At 31.9% G+C, this 24,676-nt stretch overlaps 1 protein-coding gene across 1 annotated transcript in view; it reads right to left on the bottom strand.

Annotated features, from left to right (window-relative positions):
* Positions 1 to 23,799, bottom strand: part of LOC118179286 (techylectin-like protein) — a 31,438-nt gene extending 7,639 nt beyond the window's left edge. The window contains exons 1-5 of the mRNA XM_035348468.2: positions 23,643 to 23,799; positions 18,141 to 18,301; positions 15,379 to 15,545; positions 9,065 to 9,170; positions 6,686 to 6,850 (exon numbers count right to left, since the gene is read on the bottom strand). Coding sequence (XP_035204359.1) covers positions 6,686 to 6,850; positions 9,065 to 9,170; positions 15,379 to 15,545; positions 18,141 to 18,301; positions 23,643 to 23,644 — 601 coding nt within the window. The 5' untranslated portion in view covers positions 23,645 to 23,799. The remainder of the gene's footprint in view (positions 1 to 6,685; positions 6,851 to 9,064; positions 9,171 to 15,378; positions 15,546 to 18,140; positions 18,302 to 23,642) is intronic.
* Between the last annotated feature and the right edge of the window lie 877 nt (positions 23,800 to 24,676).

The following is a 24,676-nucleotide window of genomic DNA, read 5'->3' as shown; positions in this document are numbered from 1 at the left end:
ACTAAAAGTAGTAATATCAATTATTTAGGGAGTTAAGTAACGAAGCCAATCAAGAGATGCAAGTTTGCTTGACGGAAATTAAAGTGAAGTGGTATGTGAAAAAAATGAAAACTGTTTGCAACTTGAAATGCGTGCTCTGTTGAAAAACCGTGAAAATTGTTAAAAAAATTAAGTGAAAGATTTTTTGTGTGAAAATTGCAAAAAATTAAAGTAATCAAGAAAAACTGAAATGTTTTAAAGTAAAATTTCCCCAAATTTTTTTGAAATGAAGTCCTTAAAAAACCTCTAAAAATTCCCAGAAATTTCTCAAAAATTCCTTTAGGAAGTTAAATAAAACTTAAATTTGATGAAAGAAAATATTGAAAATTTAATGAACTTGATTTCAATTGGTATATCAAAACTTAACTAAATACTGGCTAAAGTATGGAAAATTAGAAGAAGAAGATTAAAATCTTCACTCAATTCGGGCTATAATTGAGACTTTTGAAAAGAGTTGGCCCTTTATTAGTAAAAGGAAAGAATCCAGTATTGATTAAATATACATATTTATAAAATATTTACAATAAAAATTTACAATAATTTCCCTACTCTTTTATATCCTTCATTACCCTCCAGCTAAGGTTTAAGGTAATGTTATCATATCCAAAAGAGCCAAAAAATTATAAAGTAAAGTCAAGGCCTGCCTTTTTAATATGTAAATTAATAAATTTTGGTGGTACTTGGTTATCAACTTGTACATTAATTAGTTTTATGATTTCTTCCTTTAAATCGTCATTTTCAGTACATATATTTTTTATTCTGATAATTTGGCTATGAAACGTGTTTTCTATTACTTTTCTAGAAATATTAAAGTTCCAATTAATTAGTTTAATAGTAGGAAAATGGAAATTCCTTCTTTTATCAAATAATTTAATTTTGCTGTGTTTAATAATTTGCAGGTCTAGGAATTCAATAGTATCTTGATTCGTATTCGTTTTATTAAGTGTTAAACTATTGGGTAAACTTTGAATTGCTCAAAAGTAGAATTATTATTGAAAGTTATAATATCATCTATGTATCTAAAAGTATGAACAAATAGCTTTAATTCATTTTTATTTAAACTGAGTTGGAATTTATATTCAAATGTAAAAAGAAATAGGTTACAAATTTGTGTAGAACTGTTTGCTCCCATAGGAATTCCTCTAACTTGCTGAAAGATCTTATTATTGTATTTAATGTAGTTATTAAATAATGCACAATTCAGATAAGTATTCCATCTTTCAATACAAAGGATGTCAAGTATGTCAGGAAAAAGTTGTGGGAGTTGCATTAAACTAGTAAAAATTTCTTCTAATGGTAGAGAAAGGGTTTTCAAAGTCATAGCAGTTAATGTTCTTGATTGTTAAACTTTTAAAACTGCTGAGAACTGGAGCATTATTATAAATAATCCAACTATAATTGTGTTGTTTGTTAACGAGATGTTGGATTAAATTACAGATTTTTTTAAGTATAATTGCAAATATGTAATCTATATTCTTTTTATAATTATTTGTACCATTAGCAATAAATCTAAATTTGAGTGGTGATTTATGAAAATTTTTGGGAGAGCATATAGATTTGGTAATCTATTGTAGTTAGATGGTTGTGAAATTTGCAGTTTCTTATGAAATGCTTTTAGCTTTTTTGCAATAACATTTTCTTGTAGATTGGTGAGCTTGTAAGTAATGGCATTATTGAGTTCAGTATTAATTAATGAGACATAAAAAAATTTTCATATTATGCTAAAGTTATTATTGGCTTTGTCAATTTTGGTAATTATGAACTTTTGTTTTAAATCCTGTAAAAGAGGTATGAGAATATTCCACTGTAAATTACTATTAAATTCATTTCTTCGAATTTTTTGCTTGAATTCTTCTAATACTGCATGTTTCCATGCCATAAAGGTAGAATTTGGAATATTTAATTTGAAACTAGTTTTAACTATAAATTCGTCTATATTTTTTACGAAACTTTTAAAACTGTGATGTTTGTTAATTTTTAGTACTGGTCTAAATTTGGTACCTTTTTCCATTAAAATTCTTAAATGTTGGTTTTGAACTATTGCTAAATTGCCTGTTATAATATGTTGATGAAATTTATCTATGAAATCTTTGTATTGAAGCTCTTTACAGTATCAATGGGCTGTAGTAGCTAATTCATGGTGGTTAATACATTCTGCACCGAAAAAGGGAGTGACAGCTCCATATCTTCCCTTCCAGTGGGACAACTGAAGAAATTTCATTTGTGCTTTTCATGCTTCTAAAGCGTGACTTAGGATGTATATTATGTTTATGTATAAAACTATTCTAACATAGGTATTTCGAAACAAAATGGTTTTTTTTTTCTGAAATGATGCACCCATTTGTTTTCCATATCTCGAATCTACGACTTAAGTTATGCCTACGCAATAAATTTTGTAAAATTTGGAGAGAAATTCAAAAATTTATCTTGGCGCACTTTTTGCAATTTTCACCAAAAATAATTCACTTGGCGAAATTGTTAATTTATACTAATTTATACTATTTTTCTCTCCCTTTCATTGTGCACGAGCAGAAAGAAAGAAGCATAGTTCATTCTTTCAAGTAATGTTTAACAAAGTGCGAAAAGCAGATTTGACGTTATTATCGCTTGTAACAAATATGCCAAATTTCAAAACTCGCCAAAATATAATTCATGTAAATATTGAGAAAATTTGAAAAAAAAAAAAATACTCTCTAATTTTCTGCAGGTTCGATGTATTTATTCCTATAAATACATAGACTTTAAGGTGATATTAAAATTAATGATATTAAAATCGGTTACAATTCAAACATTATTTCGAAAATTTATAACCATTACTAAAAATACAAATTTAAAATATAAATCAAGAAGTACCTGCTAATTTTTTTGCGATTGAACCTAAATTTTGAACTGTGAAAGAAGGAATTAAATTTAACAAAAAAAAAAAAAAAAAAAAAAAAAAAAAAAAAAAAAAAAGGTGTGATATGAATAAATATATACCGAATTCAATTAAAAGTTTTTTTTTTTTTTCGAATGGCGGGCGCAGGTTGTTAGAAGTATTGGCTACTACTATGGCCGGAAGCGGTGGTCACTTTATTATAGAGGCACCTAGGTGGGCCACTGTTGCTTCCTATGAGGAGACAGGCAATTTACATCCATGCTTTCTCTGGGAGTCGAACCCGGGCCTTTAAGTGCAACAGTCGGAGTCACTTACTACATTCCCGTCTGGGCGGTGGTTCAATTAATACTGAGGAGCTAAAATTTTAAGAGCTAATTTTCTAAAAACTACTGGTGCGATTTTTACAAAACTCGGCTCTTTGGAAAAATTTTAGTCATGGAATCGAAACATGGAAAACAAATCGGTATATTACTTGACAAAAAGTCCGACTATATGCTAAAATACCTATATTAGAACAATGCTGTATATAAATTTAATGTATTGTATTCCATAAGAGAAAACTGATTTTAATTGTTGTACAACTTATTAAATAGTATGTAGTTTATTCAGCTGATAAAATATTAAATGAGAAAAATATAAATGAGAAAGGTTGTAATTTAATTGTAGTAATAGAAAATTGACGTACACTGCAGGAAAAAAAAAGGGGAGGACAGTTCTATATCTCCCGTTCTAGTGCGCTAATTGACGAAATTCAACTTGCGTTTTCCATGCCTCGAAAGTGCCACTTAGGATACGACTTAGGATACGTAATATACGTAATTTTTTTATTACTTCTAATATAGGTAATTTTATACGTATTGTAATATTACCTATATTAGAAGAATGTATTAGCATTCTTCTAATATAGGTATTTTCACAAAAAATCAGACTTTTTCTGAAACGACATGCCAATTTTTTTTCCAAATTTTGATTCTGTGACTGAAATTATACCAAACTGCCAAGATTCGTAAAAATCGCACTAGTAGTTTTTAAAAAATTAGCTCCCAAACTTTTAGCTCTTCAATGGTAATTGAATTTGATATATATTTATTAATATATCTTTTTATTAAATTTATTTGATTCTTTCTTTCATATTTAGAAATTAAGGTTCATTCCAAATAAAATTCACCCATTTTCCATAATTTATTTTTAAAATTTGCATTTTAAAATAATTTTCATAATTTTTTTTAAAAAACTTTCTCCCTTTTTGCTCTGCCGATTGACGAAACTCAAATTGAGTTTTTCATGTCTGAAAAGCGCGACTGAAAATGGGTATGTTATTTCAGAAAAAATTCGATTTTGTGTCAAAATACCTATGTTAAAAAAATGCTGTATATAAATCTAATATATATATCCTAAGACATGAAAAACGCAATTTGAATTTCGTCAATCGGCCCAGTAGAACGGGAGATACTGGACTGTTCCCTTTTTTTATTATTTATTTTTCCCGCGGTGTACGTGCCGTTTATGGTATTGAATGTTTGATTTAAAAATGCACTGCGTTCTGTAAGTCAAAATAACAATCATTCTACAGAATTAGTATAAAAATCTTATCAAATTAGGATATTACAATAGACAAAATTTTAAACATCAATAATAATCCAATCATCCCTTTCACTATGACCGATTCTCTCTTCTCAATCTGGTGGAGGATTTCAAAGTTTCAGGAGCAGAATGCAGTCAGCTTTTGATTTATTTGTTAAATAGTTTGTTTTAATTTATGAATATAAAACTACCTTTTATTCAAATTTCGGTAGTTATCAACATTTTCTGTTCTCTTTGCTGTTTAGTAAAACCACGTTAAAAATAATCTACATAAACATATACACTGAAGTGACGAAAGTCATGGGATACCTCGTAATATTTTGTCGGTCCTCCTTTTGCCCGGCGAAGTGTAGCAACTCGACGTGGCATGGACTCAACAAGTCGTTGGAAGTCCCCTGCAGGAATATTGAGCCATGCTGCCTCTATAGACGTCCATAATTGTGAAAGTGTTGACGGTGCAGGGTTTTGGGCACGAACTGACCTCTCGATGATGTCCCATAAATCCCATAAATGTTCGATGGGATTCATGTCGGGCGATCTAGGTGGCCAGATCATTCCCTGGAATTGTCCAGAATGTTCTTCAAACCAATCGCGAACAATTGTGGCCCGGTGACATGACGCATTGTCATCCATAAAAATCCCATCGTTGTTTCAGTACGTGAAGTCCATGAATGGCTGTAAGGGATCTCCAAGTAGCTGAAGGTATTCATTTTCAGTCAATGATCGATTCAGTTGCACCAGAGGACCGAGTCCATGCCATGTAAAAACAGCCCAGATCATTATGGAACCACCACCAGCTTGAACAGTGCCTTGTTGACGACTTGGGTACATGGCTTCGTGGGGTCTGCGCCACACTCGAGCCCTACCATCAACTGAATCAACTTACCAACTGAAATCGTGATTCATCTGACCAAGCCACGGTTTTCCATTCGTTTAGGGACCAATCGATATGCTCACGAGCCCACGAGAGTCTCTGCAGGCGATGTCGTGCTGTCAGTAAAGGCACTCGAGTCGGTCTTCTGCTGGCATAGCCCAAGGAAGACAAATTTCACCGCACTGTCCTATCAGACACGTCCCTCGTACGTAGCACATTGATTTCTGCGGTTATTTGACGCAGTGTTGCTTGTCTGTGAACATTGACAACTCTACGCAGACGTCGCTGGTCTCGATCGTTAAGTGCAGGTGGTCGGCCACTGCGCTGTCCATGGTGGGATGTTATGCCTGAAATTAGATACTCTCGGCACACTCTTGACACTGTGGATCTCGGAATGTTGAATTCCCTAACGATACCCATGCGCCTAGCTCCAACTACCATTCAAAGTCTGTTAATTATCGTCGTGCGGCCATAATCACGTCAAAGCCTCTTCACATGAATAACTTGAACACGAATGAAAGCCCTGCCAAAGCACTTCGCATTTATACATTTTCTACGCAATACTACTGCCATCTGTATATTTGCATACTGTTATCCCATGACTTTTGTCACTTCAGTGTATATATTGAGTTTTTGGAAAGGCAGTGGGAGAATAATCTTCCAGCAATGCTGAAAGGGATACATGAAACAAAACAGTTTGAGAATCACTGCCTTAAATCTTATGATAAATCGACTTGAAAATAAAGGCATAAATTTAGAAAGAGGATTATAAGGTAATGAAAATGCTGCTGTTGTCTGGCAATAGGTGGTTGGCAAAAATAAAAGAATAAATTAATTGTAAGGTAATTAATTAACTTTATTTTAATGCATTAGTAAAGGAAATTATTATTTGAATAGAAAAATCAAGACATGTCAATGAAACAATTTATAACGTATTCTGTAATATTTTTTACTTCATGCGTAATAATTATTTTCAGCATTTAAAATTATTATTCGCTTAGAACATTTCAGAAAATTAAATTTAACATTTTTTCTCCTAAGCTTTTATGGCTACATTATTTGCTATTTAATTTGCGACAAACTTACTATTTTAATAGAGTAAAAATAAACCTATACGTCGGATATGCTAATAAATTAATACGCCGCATCATCTACTTTTGTATTTTTAATATATCACTTTGATTAAACCAATTTCTCTGATTGGTAATCGCTATATAATCATGTTCTCCAAGATGACCATCTGTACAGAAGACCAAAATTGGTTGGCACACTATATTCCAGCACATTTGAGTTAAGAAAAAGGTTCTAACCTGCATCTCCACTGTAATCTGCAATATGAAGGGTGTACTTGTGGTCTTCATCATCAATCCAGAAGGTGTCATATAGAGCATAACGTTTGCTGCCTTCCACATCCTTTAGGTCAAATCGGACTGAATACAACCGTTGGTTAGTCAGAGCAAAAATGTTGTCATTACCTAAAAATATATGATTAGAAATTAAGTTGAACTTAATATAGACTATCTCTTCTCATATATAGGCTGTCCAGAAGAAAGAACCCCATTTCAAAGCTATCTACATTAGAAATCACCCACAAGAAAATTGTGAAATTTTGTAGCGGACTTAACGAAAGGATAGGAAAGTCTTTCAACGAAAGCAGAAATCCTACAAATATCGCCGCCAGGGGCTTTGTATTAATGAATTACACATTTAGCCCCACTTTACAACAGTTTCTTAATTTTATAAATTTGTAAAACATGTTCTACATGATAGCCATCATTTTCAGCTGTTATCTGAAATCGCTAGATGGCATGTTCCACAGTTGACCGAAGTGCGCTCTGGGAAATGCTGAGCACGTAGCGTGATATACTGGCTTTATGATCAGGTGGAGTTCTGGAATTTTCACAACTTACCAGATGTTTCAAACGCCCCGAAAACCAAAAATCGCATGAATTGAAATCTGGGGACTGGGAAGTCCACATGTTACAAAAGTGCCTCCTGATGACAATTTCTTCTGTAAAATGACTTTTAAGAACATCCGTAACAATTCATTCTTGCAATGTATGGAGATTTAAGTTTTTGAATTTTATGGTTTAAGTGCGAAGAACATGATATTTAATGAATAAAAGTAACACAAAAAAAAAGGTCCTTTTGGGCGTAATGTAAAGTCTGAAAGCTTTCAGAATTTTTAAAATTCTAATTGTTTTACATTTTTTCTGCTGAAAGATATTTTTATTATTTCGTTATGTCCGCCACAAAATTTATTGATTTTCTGGTGACTAGTTTCGCTCATAGGCCAGCTTTAAGGGGGCTCATACACCTTAAACCCCTTATGATCTTCGAATATGTGCTGTTGTAAGAATTGGAATATTATACTTATTTCAAAAACAATTACTTCCAACTTTTTGCAGCTGACTACATAATATAGCTGCTTTGGAAATTAGTAACCAGAAAGTTTGTGTCGCCACAAATATTTTTGTAATATTATCCGCTTTGTGACAACATTTTTCGTCATGTTTCCACCTTGCGCGCATGATATTTAAAAAATGGCTATGGTACATACTTGAAATTTTATGGAATTTTTTATATGGATAGTATTTTCTAACTGAACCTAAAATTTGATGAATATTTTAATATTAAAAAATTTTATGGACGAAAATATTACAGACTTTTTTAATAAAACACATTTTATAAACTCAACTCCAAATAAAATAAAAATTTAACATGAAATTCTTAGAATTTTTGGTTGACAGTAGTTTCCAATTGTTATAAAAGAATGTTTTAAACTGTGCGCGCAAGGTGGAAACATGACGAAAAATGTTGTCACAAAGAGGATTAAATTATAAAAATATTTGTGGCAACACAAAACTTTCTGATTACTATTTCAAAAAGCAGCTATATTATGTAGTCAGCTGTAAAAGGTTGGAAGTAATTGCTTTTAAAATAAATAAGTTATCACAATTCTTGCAACAATCACATATTCGAAGGTCTTATGGTTTTTAAGGTGTATGAGTTCCCTTATAGGATTCTTTAATTATAGACATACTGTACATCTAAACCATTTTCTAACCAGTGAAAGTAAGCCTTGCACCGGAGTCGAGTTTGTACATCTTGTACAAACTCGACTCTGGTGCAAGGCTTGGCTTTATGTGTATTGTCCTTTCGCCCTCATGAAAATGTAATATCTGTGTCCGGCACTGTTATACGTTGGACACCGCTAATGTTAAATGACAAGTGATTTCGGCTGTTTTTAACGATTTCTAGTCGTTAAAAAGAGATGAGTAAAATACACTTTTCGAATCTGTTGCGGTTCAGTGAGATGAAAATCTGAGTTTGTTCCCGTCGTAAGATAAGTTTTATGAATACTTCCACTTGTTAGAAAACGTTTTAGATTTGTGAAACTCCCTCAATTTGGATAGCTCCTTAAATATGAGCAAAATGTTTTCTGCTATAGATGGACTTTCAATACCTTCTTTCATTGTATTTTCGAATTAATGGAGTTACATTACGTATTTTTCGAGCTTTTAAGTTTGCGCTTTAATTCTGAGCAGCACTAATTACTGCTCATAGCCTCCTTTAATATGCAATATATGCTCAAATATTCGTTTATCTTAATGGAAATAAAAGGTGCTCGAATATTGAAAGAAATAAAACAATGATACAATGTGATCTCAAATCACTTGAAAACTTACCTAACCAAAAATCTCTTTCAATGTCACCAAATCCTTTTTTGTAACTTTGCCAATCTTTGTAAAAGTAATCGTTTGGTCTCATGAAATTGCCTCGTCTTTGTATAACCTAAAAAAGTTGAAAGTTTTTGTTAAAAATTGCTTTTTAAAACGTTAATTGAAAAAAAGAAAAAACTCAAATCTTCTAAAGGTCAAATTTTGTTGCTCGAAATTTCATGAATGTTGCGAAATGCCTATAGAGGGCGCTGTACCTTGTCTGTTTCTTCAGTGTAGGATTAGAATTTGTATTAATGGAGATGTGCTTAACTTGCATTTGTTGTTGTGTTTTAAACTGAGTTTTTTATCACCTATTATTTATAAACCTGAACCACCAAAAGAAACGAAATTCACAATGTTGATAGTTACAACTCTATTGGATTAGCATATTTCACAATGAATGCTTATTTTTGATTCCGGATATTTAATTGTTCTTGAAAATTAAGAACTTATATCATTTTTCACTATTGAAAATGACTTCAGGAATGTAGAAACTCTATTGGTATGGTGATAGAGGAGCCGGCTTCCATGTTCTTGGATGTGGCTTCAAATTTCGGAGAAGGCAAGGACGTTTATAAGTGCAGATTGTCTTTGTGGCACAGACGCATTTAAATACTATCGAATGGAAAGTCCACTCGAAAAGAGGAATAAGCGGTAGAAGATCCTGAGATTCTTTTTTGGGGTTCCTTCGTAAAAACTGGAACGTATGTGGACAAGACGTACTGTCACCTAAGGTATACAAGGCCTAGGAAATAGATTTTTAACATTTGGCCACGATAAAATTCACGTCTGAGATTCAGAACAGGAAGACGGGTAACGACAAAAATAGCACTTCAGGAATATAGCACGCATGACTTTTGTTCATATTTTTTTTTCTTTCCATTGGCAGGCTGTAGCCTTTTATAGGCGTTGACCATTACTAAGGCCCGAAGCGGTTGTCCCTTTATTGTGGAGGCACCTAATAGGTAGGCCACCATTGTCTTCTACGAAGAGACAGACAAATTACATCTATACCTTGTCCGAGATTCGAACCCGAGCCCTTCGCTACGGTCGTCTGAGTCACTAATCACTTTCCAATCAGGGCGGCACTTTCTTCATATTCTTGACAAAGAAATTACTGTAAAGATTAACTCAGGAGCTCATTAAGATTTCAACTAATAATGCCTTGATTTCTATCATTGTTAGTGTTTCTGTTTGAAAAGGTTTAATTAGCTGAAGTTTTGATAGTTAATCTTTACAGCTCTACCCGACGAGACGGCTAATTAAACCTTTTCAAACAGAAACACTAACAATAATAGAAATCAAGGCATTATTAGTTGAAATCTTAATTTGAGGCTCAAGCGTTTTTGACCTGGAATACCTCCGTGCCCTACTTGAATAATTATTCTCAAACTGAACCATATTTTTCAACTGTTTGTCAGGACTCGTATGTCTTGTTTAGGGAATATGATGTGTCCTGAATAGGAACAGGGAGCTTACTCAAGCTATGTTCAAGTACGTGTGGAATGGACGAACACAAGCAGGAAGGGTTTACTTTACCCTTTATACTCTAGGAGATTACAGGTGTTCCCGCACTTCGGGATACAGAGACCAACCACTTGTGGTCTGAACGTAAGAATATAAAACTACTAACTAAAATTCTAATTGAGAGCTAACTTTGAATTAGTTTACAAATGCCTAACACTAAGACTGGCCTTTTAAAAGGTTACGTAGGTAGTACGCAAACTGCCGAAACTACAATACGTTTTAAATAACAAGAGGACTAAACCTCTGGCCTTAAAGGCAAGCAGCAACTAATTGAAAACTCGTACAGAATTCATTGGCAGGGCGACTCACCTTTCCTCTCTCTCTCTCTCTCTAACTCTTGGCAAAAAGCCACAACTTAAATACTTGGGCGTTAGCAAGTAGAATTTGCATAAACAAGTTAACACATTTAATTCTGGCCGGAAGTGGAAAATAAGAAGTGCTAGTGCAGTTTTAAAATAAAATAAACGTTAGTAAAACTTAAGATCCTTACATGTTGTTCTGTGTACCGAGAGTTTCTTTTTTGTTTATAAACTGTTGTATGTGGCTTATTTTTATGCTATGGTTCAGAACTTTAATAGAAACTGCTCATGAACTTAGAGAAACATAACCGATTTGTACAGTACGTGTCTTCGTCTCGGAATTTCTGAAACCAGCCACTATATGACTTTTCGTAAACTGTATCCTCTCCATATACTTGACCAATTCTCCAGCAAGCAAGTATTTTCTTTATTAAACTTATACAGTAAACAGCTTCTGAGGTGATACTTATAACTTTCGTTTAAAGCTGCAACCCATGGATTGCTCTAATATAACTCAGTGTATTTATATACTTTATCACCTCACTTTGTGTTGGTAAAAGATTTCAGTCAGTCAATATCATTTTGGATTAAGTTATTCATAAAAATTTTGCCTCTAAAAAATGAGTAGAATCGCATTTTGCACTTATCCAATACAATGCATATAATAACACAGATTTTCCTTTTTCATATTGAAAATTTCAATTAATTTCACAATTATTCCGTGTTGATTTTGAAAATACTTGATTGAAACGCATATTTAATTTGCAACAAATCTTCTTCATTAATATGGTTATTTAATTTGCAACAAATCTTCTTCATTAATATGGTTAATTAAGTTAAAACAATTCATTTCTACTCCGTACGGCTTTAACAACTACCTACTTAAGCTGACTACGTAAAACGTCTTCGCTCATTCTTTCCTTAAAAAATTTCAGCTTCATTACTTTTCCTGATGCATTACTTAAATTTTTTGATGGGAGAGAAACTGTACTGAATTTATAAAGCAATATGAATACATAATGCCCATTTCATATTGAATGCGAAATACAAATGTCATATTTTGTTTTATGCTTTTATGAAGTCTCAGGCAACTGCTGTATTTCATGTACAGTGTGAAACGTATTAAAATAATAATTTCAGATCATATTGAAACGAGTAATCGTTTCCGCTAAGAGACTTTAATTAATACAGATAACGAATATTTATGCATTCAAACATAAGAACTCGCTGATTATTGATAATCATTTAATATCTTGCTGTATATTCACAGTATAAAAGCAATTAATTTCAAAAGGATTTTTAACCCAAAGGAGCGTTAGCTAAGAATGGCTATTAATTTCGTTTTGGTATTTTGCCTAGATTCACTTTCTGCGTTGATTCACTTTTCAAACCGTTTCCAATTATTACAGCCCTGTATTATATTTAAAGACATTAAATAATGAAGAACCTGCATAAATGTATGTATATTTCTCGCATTTTCATAAACAACGGTATGTAGAGCCATCCAAGTTTGAATAACGTAATCCTCCTCCGAATATGGGCATCTGGAAACCTAAATTTGAAATTTGGAATTCGTTTTATTGCCGGTTTCATATTTTGTAACACTTAAAGAAATTTTTGATGAAGAAACTCGATGATTTCAAAGCGAGCAATGGCAACACTGTACGGTGGGGAAAAAAATCATTTTTATCTCCAGCGCGCGAGACTGTGTATCGGAAATTCTAAAGATATGCGCCCCCCCCCATTTAAAAATAATTTTGCGATATTGCTATTGAATTGAATTTTATGGTTTAAGTGCAAGGAACATGATATTTAATAAATAAAGGTAACACAGGAAACGTTAAAAAAGCGCCCTTTTGGGCGTAATATAAAATCTGAAAGGGTTCAGATTGGTTAAAGTTTTTTTAGTTATAATTGCTAATTTTTTTAGATCTAAAAGACCAAAGCTTCAGCGCGCATAGTATTGGAAAAAAATTGAGGCATTGAAATTTTATTTGTGCTGCAATTTTCTGGATGTAATTCTGCAATATATTTGCTCAGGTTTTATACTTCTTGTTTTTATTTTTTATTCATACCTACGATAACTTCTTTTCCAATGGAAGATTATTTTTAAGTTTACTTCTTTTTAGATTGGTTTCTTTCTCATAGACACCTCCTTTCATAGCAAACATAAACTTGCCAGAGATTTTACGAAAGAAATCTTGAATACTGTTAATAGCAATAAAGACCGAACTGGTACTGAGATTTAGAAGAGAAACTTGGATAATGGAAATTATTAAAAATGAACTTAACTTGCTTGTTACTGCAAGATGGAATTGAAATCTTTGTGAAAGTTACGGAACTACTTCCTGTGTCCACCAGATGGAATGGGATATGCATGTGCTTGTGTTCTGTGTTGTGATTTTATTCAGTTTACTAATTTTTTTTTTTTTTTTTTTTTTTTCCATTTTATTTGAATCCTTAAATCTGGTGGGCTCTTCAGCTTTTCAACGGAATCACTAACCATATTTATGATTTTGTTAACTTTTTTTGTTACTCGGAGCTCAGATTTGGTTCTTCTGAACCTTTAAATCTAATGCTTTTGATAATTTTTGTTTACTTTTCTTTTGGGGGTTAGCACATGTTTTATTGGTGCACTGCCGAGTCGTTATCTGCCTCGTTTGTTATTTGGACAGGTCAGTCCTTCTCTAGTTATAAGGTCGGTCTGCCAGCTAGATTGGTTAGGGTTGAGCCTTTTTTTTTTTTTTTCTTTTGGTGTGTGTGTGTGTGTGTATGAAACCTCCTTCTGCCTACAGCATCATCTTATCCAGACCTTTAAATCTATCTTTCCTCCTTTTAAGTAGATTGCAGCTTTAGTTCAACCAAGATTAAATTTCCTATTTATTTTTACTTCCTTGTACAAAGTAAAAAGGAAGTATTGTAATCGCGAAAAGTTTCAGGCAGCATATTTCAACGCAAATATCCATTATCGCTATCGAATCCGCTATCGAATGCAATTTAAGGAAGTTTTTGCATGACATCTGTACGTAAGGACAGAATAAAGAACTCTTTTCTCACAAAAAAGTTATAAAACTAATTTAAAATTAACTCTGAAAAGAATGTTTTGTGGAGTCTGTGCGTACGTACGTATCTCGTATAACTCAAAAACGAGTAGCCTCAGAACGTTGAAATTTTGTATATAGGACTGCTATAACATGTAGATGTGCACCTCGTATTTTGGTTGCAATCGGCCGCACCAAAAGTATATAAGTCTGTGTATCCACTCTGTTACTCGGCTCAGTGATATCAGTTTCTTTATTCTTATATGTTTGCAAATTGTGCATTTTTTGCTTTAAAAATGATTGAATTGTGTTGTTCTTATCTCTTGGTTAAAGTTTTTATGCCTTTAGTAAATTTGCAAGCAATATTTGTAGAATTATCAACAATTTAAAAGTTGTTTAAGTGCGGCTAAGCCTAATTATTTTTGCCATGGCAGCCGTATTTGTTTACATTTGAAACTTGACAGAATAGTGATTTGTTGCTAATCTAGAGAAAGAAAGATTCACAACAATAAAGATAACGCCTTTTTTTATTTTTGCGAATTAAATGATGCTTAATCCATTCTGGAATTTATTCGAGGAAATAAGTTTTTAAGATTTATTTCGTAATTTTTAATATATATATTTTGAGTTTTTCGTATTTCAGCCTTGTAGAGAAGTGAGCCCTTAATTAATTGAATGAGAAGTACTGAATCAACTGTAAGAAACTGTTTCTTTTTCTTTCTTTCTTTCATTTTGGGGGGAGGGATGTTTAATTTCTTTTATACATCGTTTTAGATTTATTATAATATTAGGCAACGATTAAATAATTCTTCAGGTGATATAAATTTTGTGCATTTTGAGTTATAAAATGAATGAAATGTCACGTTGTTAAGGGAACTTAGCGTAGCGTTACCATAGTGTCACTATGTGTGTGTACATAGTGTACATGTGTGTGTACATGTGTATGTACATAGTGTCACTATGGTACAAAAATGTAGTAAATTTTAATAAGTGCATTTATTCTCTTAGAGTGCACTATCGACGAAGTAGATTTAATTTAATCCAATAGGTTTAAATGAAATGCAAGAAAAATTGCATCTAATTTAATATTTCATACAAGGAAGTCATGTGGTGTACACATCAGATTTTTTACGTATTAATTTCCTAATTCTTGACTTATACATGAGAAATATATGCATTAGAAAATTTAGGTTTCTTGAATATAGTAAAGCATTCGAAGGCTACTTACTTAACGAGAGGGTGGCCTTCGTGGAGGATTATATAAGGGAAACTGGCTCGTATTATTTTGTTCATCATATACACAGTATTCATTTTCAGTATAACATAGATTAATAAGTTTATAATTAAGGTAGTTTGAAGATTTGAAATTATCTATTTTAAAACATATGGGAATTAAATAAGAATGTTAACTTACGATCCATCCGCCACCATCAGTTACCATATTGCAGTAAACGTCAAGGGACTTATCTTCGGTCACTCTGCTTTTAGGCCAGATAGTATACACACCGCTTTTGTTATAACCAGCTCGGAAAAGCTCTGCGCAGTCCATGGAGCTTGAAGAATTTCTACTTATTTCTTGACCTAATGCCGTGAACAGAAACAACAAAAGTGAAATATTATTTCAAGTGACTAACATTTTGTTTCATAATGACAATTTTTATTTAGACCATATGAACTTTTAGTCCTACACTTTATTGGGGATTAAAGAATGCAATCAAAACAGTTACATAGAGGTAAAACAACCCTTTTGTCTTCATGAATTTATTAAGTATATTAATAAAATTCAAAATTCCAATTGTTCCGCTTATAACATGCAGAACCTTCAATCAGGTTTAATGAAACTTAAAGAAAGCGGGCCAACATTGAAGAGAAATATTAAACAGAACATTAAAATTAAAACACAAAATATTTGATTACATACGAGCATTTAAAAAAAAAAAAAAAAACAAACAGTATTTAACTGATGCGCATGCTTGAAATACATATGAACTTTTTATCTTTTATATAATTTAATAATCAATTAGTCTACTCATTTTAAAGGCGGCTCAACTCTTTATTGATTTTGACATCAAACATGTGTTTTATGGTCAAGCATTTTTCACATCACTTATATAACAACAGAGACATTTTTTTGCTTATTTGCAAAATACGAGACTAGTTCTTTTACAGCAAAAGGGTGCTCGAAAAGTCAGTAAAATGGCGAGTTGTGGAACATCCCTTATCATCCAAAGGTATTTAAAAAAATTAACTACGGTAGACTAACACGATATTCACATGGACATTTTATTTTAATTGCCATCTATAATTAGCTGCCAAAATATTTTAGAAAAAGTTTAATATATTTTGCTTTCTTTAAATGGTTGTAATAAGGGCTCAATTTCTTTAAATGGTTGTAATAAGGGTAGACTAACACGATATTCACATGGACATTTTATTTTAATTGCCATCTATAATTAGCTGCCAAAATATTTTAGAAAAAGTTTAATATATTTTGCTTTCTTTAAATGGTTGTAATAAGGGCTCAATTTCTTTAAATGGTTGTAATAAGGGCTCAATTTCTTTAAATGGTTGTAATAAGGGTAGACTAACACGATATTCACATGGACATTTTATTTTAATTGCCATCTATAATTAGCTGCCAAAATATTTTAGAAAAAGTTTAATATATTTTGCTTTCTTTAAATGGTTGTAATAAGGGCTCAATTTCTTTAAATGGTTGTAATAAGGGCTCAATTTCTTTAAATGGTTGTAATAAGGGCTCAATTTCTTTAAATGGTTGTAATAAGGGCTCAATTTCTAAAATTAAAAGTGCCGGAGCCCTATGGAAAACCGTCAGCAAAGGGAAACAAAACTAAATAAATAAAACAGCTATTAAAATCACTAATAATTTAAAAATTAAGTAGTTGATAATTATCAAATTAATTCAGAATTGCTTAATTAATATTTATCCAGTATTATTTAATTAATAATTAGTGTTTAATTAAATAAAACTTAATTAATTATTATTTATTTAAATAATTAAAGATTAAGGTAATTAAAAAATTAAAATTTAATAAAATGTTGTAAGGATAATGTTAATTTTATTAACAGTTAAATTTTGAGTTAAAGTTCCTTTCCTGTCGATTCTTAACTTCAACTTACTACTTCCGGCCAGAACGTAGTTTTAGAATCACGTCTGAATACATAATGAGGAAAAGCGGTATTTAACCGCGAAGTTCTTCGGTCTTAGCGAGATACCAGGTATTCTGGCTGCACGTGTCCGCCTTTTTAAGCTACTCTCTCGTAAGCTATTATCACGTTCGGCCTCGCAGTCTATTAACGTTATGGGGCCAACTCTGTTAGAATTTTGATAGCTTCGGCTATACCTCTTTGGTTTAGATTAGTTTAGTATTATTCTTAGTCTCTTAAGTTCAAAGCTCAAGTGTCGGCTTTATTGTACACTCCAAGACGGAGTTTTGTTAACTTTTAGTTATAAGCAAAAAAATACATACGAAAATTACTCACATCACACATGCTATATTAATCCGTGACTATGTTATTATAGTCACGGATCATTTCCTCATTTCTTTCATTACAGAATGATAAAAAATACTTCTCTTCTTAATTATTCTCTGTTGGTCCCATTAATGCACTTAGGACTGAATGTTTTTTAGAAAACAAGAATTCAAGACTTATTGTTATTATTATTCAATTATTATGTGAATAAAATTTTTCAAAATGATACCACTAACGTTTGCAATAGGAAGTGTATAAGAATTGCTGAATAGTCAAAACGAAGTGGTGTTTCATATAGTACTTATACAACATGTACTCTTGGCACATCTTTGCATAACGTGAAAGCTTCTTCGTGAGTAAAATCTTTGCTCCTGATGAAGAAGGGAATATTTCTTATTGCTCTCGAAATTGTAAGAGTTTTATTCAAAGTCTATACATATCTAAGTTTGCTTTTTTGCTTAGTTTAAATTTTACGTAATAAATATGTCACATTTTTAATAAAATAAATTTAAAGAAATAAAATAGAACAGATTTCTATTCGTGCTAAAAAAAAGGTCCCGTGATACTCTTATAACTGATGTTTTCAGTAGTACCTGATATGTATAACTGAGACCAACCCAAATAATACACGTTATTCATTTTACTATTCTCGTCTTTTATGACGAAATATGGTTCACTTACATGTAGGATAGTTTTCTTTCGCTTTTGAAATCATCTCTGTTGCAACATCTAAGTAAGAATACGACTTTTCCTTTTGTCCACACATGGATGTGATATTCTTGTTGTCCTGTCCGTAAACCACTTCCAAGAAAACAAGAAGGACCGAGAAGTAGTACTTTATCCTGTAAAAGATAAGTATATCAGTACATTTTGCACCTGCGTATTAAATGTGCACCGGTGGAAGAGCTTTATATAGGTGGGTTACGTTTCGGTCAATCAGTTTATAAGGTTATTCTCCCGCTTTTCTAGCGTGCCTTCGTGGTGTAGTGGTTCTGCACACTGGGCCGGTATTTCAGAGGTCCGCGGTTCGATTCCCGGCGTTGCTAATTTTTCGTAATTTTTCGTAATTTTCGTAAATTAGCGTTGCTAATTTTTCATCTCTCCGGCTTCCAAAAAGCGTAATCTCTTTTATGAATAATATATGGAAGCACCACACAAGCAAATCGTTAACGTTGAGATATATTCTGTTTTTAAAGACACTGAGTTTTCAAAGAAATGTTTCAGGTTTTTTTTTTTTTTAATATAAAGAATATCAATAAAAAAATCTTTATAAAATTTTGTTGTTCGTATGCTAATCTGCCTATTCTATATTACTTTTACTTTTTATCTTTTAAATATTGCGTCTCTTTAGACACTGAAAATAATCGATACATATCTTGAAAACTACACTAATGGTTACTTTTAATCTCTTTTATGAATAATATGTGGAAGCACCACACAAGCAAATCATTAACGTTGACACTGAGTTTTCAAAGAAATGTTTCAGATTTTTTTTTTTTTTAATATAAAGAATATCAATGAAAAAAAATCTTTATAAAAATTTGTCGTTCGTATGCTAATCTGCCTATTCTGTATTACTTTTAATTTTTATCTTTGAAATATTGCGTATAGTGAAGTCTTCAGTGTATGGAAGTGTTCTCTTCGGACACACCCACAAAATGGAAACGGTTTGTGCAATCCTTGTAAAATTATACTTGCATACTCACCTAGGCCTAAATAGACTGCCTACATTTTTTTTGGTAAAATTCCAACTTTAAAGAGTAGCGTGCCGGAAAGTGTTAAGGAGATATTTTCTTTCCTAAATCATCTTAGTAAAAATAGTTATTTACTTTGTAAAGATATTAAGTTATTTCGACGCTAGGAGACGTGAAAAATGTGCAAAGCCCTCGTCGGGACTCGAAACACGGACCTCTCGAATACGCGCCGAGCGTGCTGACCCCTACACCACGAAGGCATGCTAAGAAGGCGGGAGAAATACCTCATAACTTATTTTTTAATTACCGTATATTCCGGAGTATAACGAGTAATCATTTCAATAAAGCGCAATCTTTGTGAAGACACCTGAAAAATAACATATGCATGTATCTTTTGAACATGTGCGTGTATCTTTTGAAACCATTCATTTGAAGATTTTTCCCAGTATTTCGAACAATGGTATAATGATATGATAAGCGATAAGTGGAACAATATGGATGTTGGGGAAAATGCTTGAGGGAGTAAATAATTCTTCAAGGAGGGTGGGTTGTATTTAATGCAGGTGTGCACAAGAGTGTTGTTCTAGCGTTTCGAAAAAAGGGGCAATGTAATTTGGGATACAAATGTACTTCCGACCGGCATGAATTCGAGGAATTATGAGTGAGATGTTTTCTCTTTCTGTAATCATTTGAAGCCGGGATTTTGAGGTGAACAGCGAAAGCTTCAGTAAATTGCATTTGCTTCAGTTGAAATACAGTTGATCTAGTGCTCCTTTTAGTAGTAAATATGGTTGTTGCCAAACGAAACAAACACAGTACTGGTTTCAAATACAATCATTCAGTTTGAGAAAGAAAATGGGAATCGTGCTGCAGCAAGGATGTTTGGTGTTGGTAAAAGCTCCATAGGTGAATGGGAGAAAAATGAAATCAAAATAATTAATATGCCAAAGAATTAAAATGGTTTGCATAAAGCAGTAACGAAGTAGCCTATCCTAGTAGAAAGTGTTGCGAAATGGTTTCTGTTAAATCGCTGTAATTGTTTAAATAGCATTTAGATACACCTCATTTTTCATGCTCATGTTTCCCTCATTTTGAAATCTATTATTTTTATATCCAAAGTGTAACGGGAATCCGTAAATTTCGTTCTTATTTTTTATATTAAAAGTATGTATTGTACACTGCACAAAAGAAAAAAAAAAAAAAAAAAAGACAGTTTTATATTGACCGATTGACGAAATTCAAATTTTCTTTTTCATGTCTCGATAGCGCGATTTAGGATATTATCTATATTCGCTATATATATATAGATCGCTACATAAACACGAGGGTGTCGGGGAACGGTTACTCGAGCATTATCAAATTTTACTGCAGAAATTGCTTTTCACTCAAACTTGAATTAGCTAAAATGCTTAATAGGAATGAGTTTTTTGGATATCAGCATTGGTTCATAGTCTCTTCTATTCACGGAAATATTTGGCCTAACTTGAATTGCCGGTTTGGCTTCGCCTTATTGCTCGAGTAAAGGACGAAACACCTTCGTATTTATTTCTTAATTATTGTTCATTGAACGGGAGTTGGTTTGTTCCCCTTGAAAAGTCGACTAATTTCCGATCAATGACAATGATTACATGCATTTAATTTAATTCTAGCCTTTAATTTATTCCTTTTACAATTGAAATTTTGTTATTCATGATTTAATTCCAGTCCCCGTTAAAACATTTTTAACAATTTACATTCAAGTCACTTCAAAACATCTTTCAAAATAGAACTTACTAAGTATGGATTCACTTTTTTAAGATAATTCTACTGTAATTAAACTTAGGAGATAATATAATCAATATTATTTAGTAAATATATATATATAGCACTGCTCTAATTGAACCTTAAACTAATTGAACCGTAAAATGAACCTTCCTTAAGTACTACTTCTAACTCATGCATTCAACACGATTCTAAAAAGTCTTTCTGGTAGGGAGTTGTAAGGGGAAACAAGAATTGATAGGAAAGCACTTTGAAATTAAAATAACTGTTATAAAATTAAAATATATCTTACAAAAAGAATAATGATTCCAACCAAATATGATAACATCAAGCAAATAATAAGGTATACTGAAGAATCAAAACTTATTTGTGTTAATTTTGCTTGAAACTTCTTTTTCAACGATAGGTAAAGTTCATTGAAATTATTTAACATTTAGAATGTCACAGGCAAATCATTATTTAAGAAAATGCGTAGATAGGCAGGAAACAAACTTACAAAGACTGTTCGCATATTTTTTAAACGATTTTGCTTTGCTATTAAAAAAAATCATATAATTGGAAGATTTCTACCTGCAGCTATGTTTTTGAAAATATAAATTACCTTCTGCTCCCTGAGAATTTTGTTTTAACGCAAAATGGTGCTTTTGGAGAAGCAATGGATAGAAGGTTAAGTTTGTGCCCTCTTCGGAAAAAAATTATTCATATCTCATTATTATTAAAAAAAAATCTGTGAAAGCCATGGTTTTTCGACAAAGTTAGGATAAATAATATTGTCAACAAAAAAAGAAAGAAACGTCAAAGATTGGTCCAAAGACAAAAATTGTTCCAAAGACATATCCAAGGGAAAAAATGAACTACTCGAATGTAAGACCTTTCATCTTAAAATAAAATCCACAAGTCAAAGGACAGCTGCAAAACTATTAAACTGGAAATAAAGTGATGAGTAGTGAATTTAATTTTAAAATGCTCAGTTTCAGCTGGAAATAAAGGGATGAGTAGTGAATTTAATTTTAAAAAGGTTAAAAAAAACATAATGGGCGTTGTCTTTCTCCACGGTACATCGCGAACGCAGAACGCGCTGAAAACTTCTTTATGAGAAATATTTATCCCGACAAAAATGGAAAAGTGTTGTCACAATAAACGAACCTTGGGTGTATTTAAGTGATTGCAATAAAAAGAGATCCATTTATTATCATAAAAGATGAGAAAAGACGTCTTAAAACATGGTTTAAAAAATATAAAGTTTTTCAAAGGGATTTATGATTGTCGCTAGTTTTCAAATAATATCAAATAAATATTAAAGAAAGGGGAAGAAAATAATCAGATTAACTCCATATATTATCAGAACGTATTTTATACCCAGCTTTCAAATATGGACCCCTTTCTGTTTATCCACAGTGTTATCAATCAGTAGAACTGCAATATGACAAAGCAAGCAGCCTCACGTCAAAATCCACTGTTCATTTCCTCAGAAAAAATTAATATCAAGGCCATATCCTTCACTCATATCTCTACTAAATCTCTTGATATGTGAAGTCTTCACCTATGGATTTTTAACCACTTAAAAGTTTCTTTTTTCCATCATATTGTGACAAAAAATAAGCATATTTTTGATAAACATTTTTATGAAGAAATTCATTATATAAACCCAAATCAGCAGTCAGAACTATTACAAGTGTTGAATTTATTGACTTATGCTAATTTTTATTTTCATCGTAAAAAGCACATTTTCCCTTAAAGTGGGCGTTTTTCGAACAAGTAAGCGAACTGAAAAGAACACTTTACAAAAATAGATGTCAGAACTTAAAATGTTTTATTGTTATTACATATCTGTTCGATTCCAAAGAAGAATTATTAATATCCAGAGAGAAGGATTATTAATATAAAGTTCACAAAAGTTCCGAATTTGCGTTAGATTATCTATAGTTTCCGTTTCTTCATCACTAGAGAAGTCACACAACAAACTGCCATTACTTCCAGAATCATTTGAAATTTCAGATTCATAGTGAAATTTCAGATTCACTATCTGAGTCAATATCAGAGTTATCTTCAGTTATAAGCTGCTCATTATCATTTATTTCTTCTTTTATTTTAGCTCCAAATTTAAAAGAAATAGTATTCGCAGTAGCCGGAACACCGAGCTAGTGAAAAGAATTCCGCGCCTTTGCTTGCGTAAAAGAATCCTAACCTTGAAACCAGTTGTTTTGCAATTCTAACTTTACTGGATTACTAGCGCCATCTGTTAGAAACATTACACACTAAACAAGTAAAAAATTCGAGCAAATCAGTGTATTACACTAGAAAACGCTCGGGCAAATAAAAAAAGTGCCATTTCCATATTAGACTAGAAAAAAAAATGTTGCCAAGTGCCATTTCCAAGTACCTGAACGGTGTTCGGGCTAAACTGGGAAGTGATTAAAAAGCGGATTGTCTAAATGTCGACTTACAAATCTCCTTGGACTTTGGAAAGCTGTTCGAAAGAAATGGCATAGAATACCTCTTCCGATACTAAAAAGGCTTTATTGTCATGAAGATTACCATGCAAAAAGAAAGTGAAGAATAAGGGTTTTCAAACAGAACGTTTAAAACAAAATTATAGATCAAATATTTCTGTAAATGCAATGTAAATCTTCTATAAACGAACAACCTCTGTACTTGACTTGCTCAGAAAAAGAATAAATCTAATATAAGGTCAAAAAAAATTTTAATTATAAAAGAAAATACTTACATGGTTTAATAAAGAAATCTGGATTCTTCGAATTCGAAGTGACGATGGATGTAAATGTCGTATCGCTTTATAAGGAACTACAGTGTTTCACATTGCTCATCGACGTTAATTTATATAACTTGAGGGTGGGAAATCCCAAAGATAAATTTGTGAAATTTCAGAGATAGCAGGTATTCAAGTTGAGTATCTTTGCATAAAAGTCGAGATAAAGTTCGCCGACGAAGTACCTGTTAAGTATTTCGCTTAGACAGAAAAATGTTTCCTGGTAGAGATAACAGACATGCGGAAGTATGTAGCAAAACATTTCCAAACATATGTTACGTGGGATTTACTGCAAAGTTCAAAAGAAAAATTAAAACGAAAGTGACGAAATAAAATACTACTCAAATTTTAAATATCTAAAATAATTGCATGAGAGGCTATTCAGAAATTCAAAAAATCCAAGTAATTGCTTTGTTTCCTCCTTTACAGGTCAGGCACGTTACTGATTTGATAGAAAATGGGCAAAAGCGTTTTTTTGCTTAATTTATGCACACAACTATAAATGTCACATACATTCATATACATGAATTTGGTAATTTCTTTTAAATATACTTGTTCTAGTTTTTCTGTGTTATTTAAAGCAAAGAAAAATTAAAGTCCCACAAATAAATTAAAAATAGGCTTAGCTTTTAGAAAAAAGAACAAGCAATCTGTGTTACTGAATAATTAGACATTCGGTAAATTGGAGTTGCAGGTATCTAGTATCCAAATGACTAGAATTTTTCCGTCCTGCTTTTTGTTAAATTTTGATAAGATAGGTTCCTTTTCCGAACATTTGATATTAAAAAAAAATTACTGCAGTCACAAAAATAATTACAGAATCGTGAATATTTTCCATTTAGTTTTTGTATTATTCTACTAAATTTACAAATTTTTCAGCTTGGAAAAGAAATATTTGAACCGCATACGAAAATAAATTACGTTTATCCTAAATAATTCTATTTATCCTAAACAGAACAATATTTCTACGATAGTTGAAAATTATTTTCAAA

This window comes from Stegodyphus dumicola, chromosome 10 (genome assembly GCF_044657685.1).
Source record: "Stegodyphus dumicola isolate Sdum_Otavi_A_Nest chromosome 10, ASM4465768v1".
Classification (NCBI taxonomy): domain Eukaryota; kingdom Metazoa; phylum Arthropoda; class Arachnida; order Araneae; family Eresidae; genus Stegodyphus; species Stegodyphus dumicola.
The sequence above is the reverse complement of the archived record's forward strand: the minus strand, read 5'-3'. Positions and strand labels throughout refer to the sequence as shown.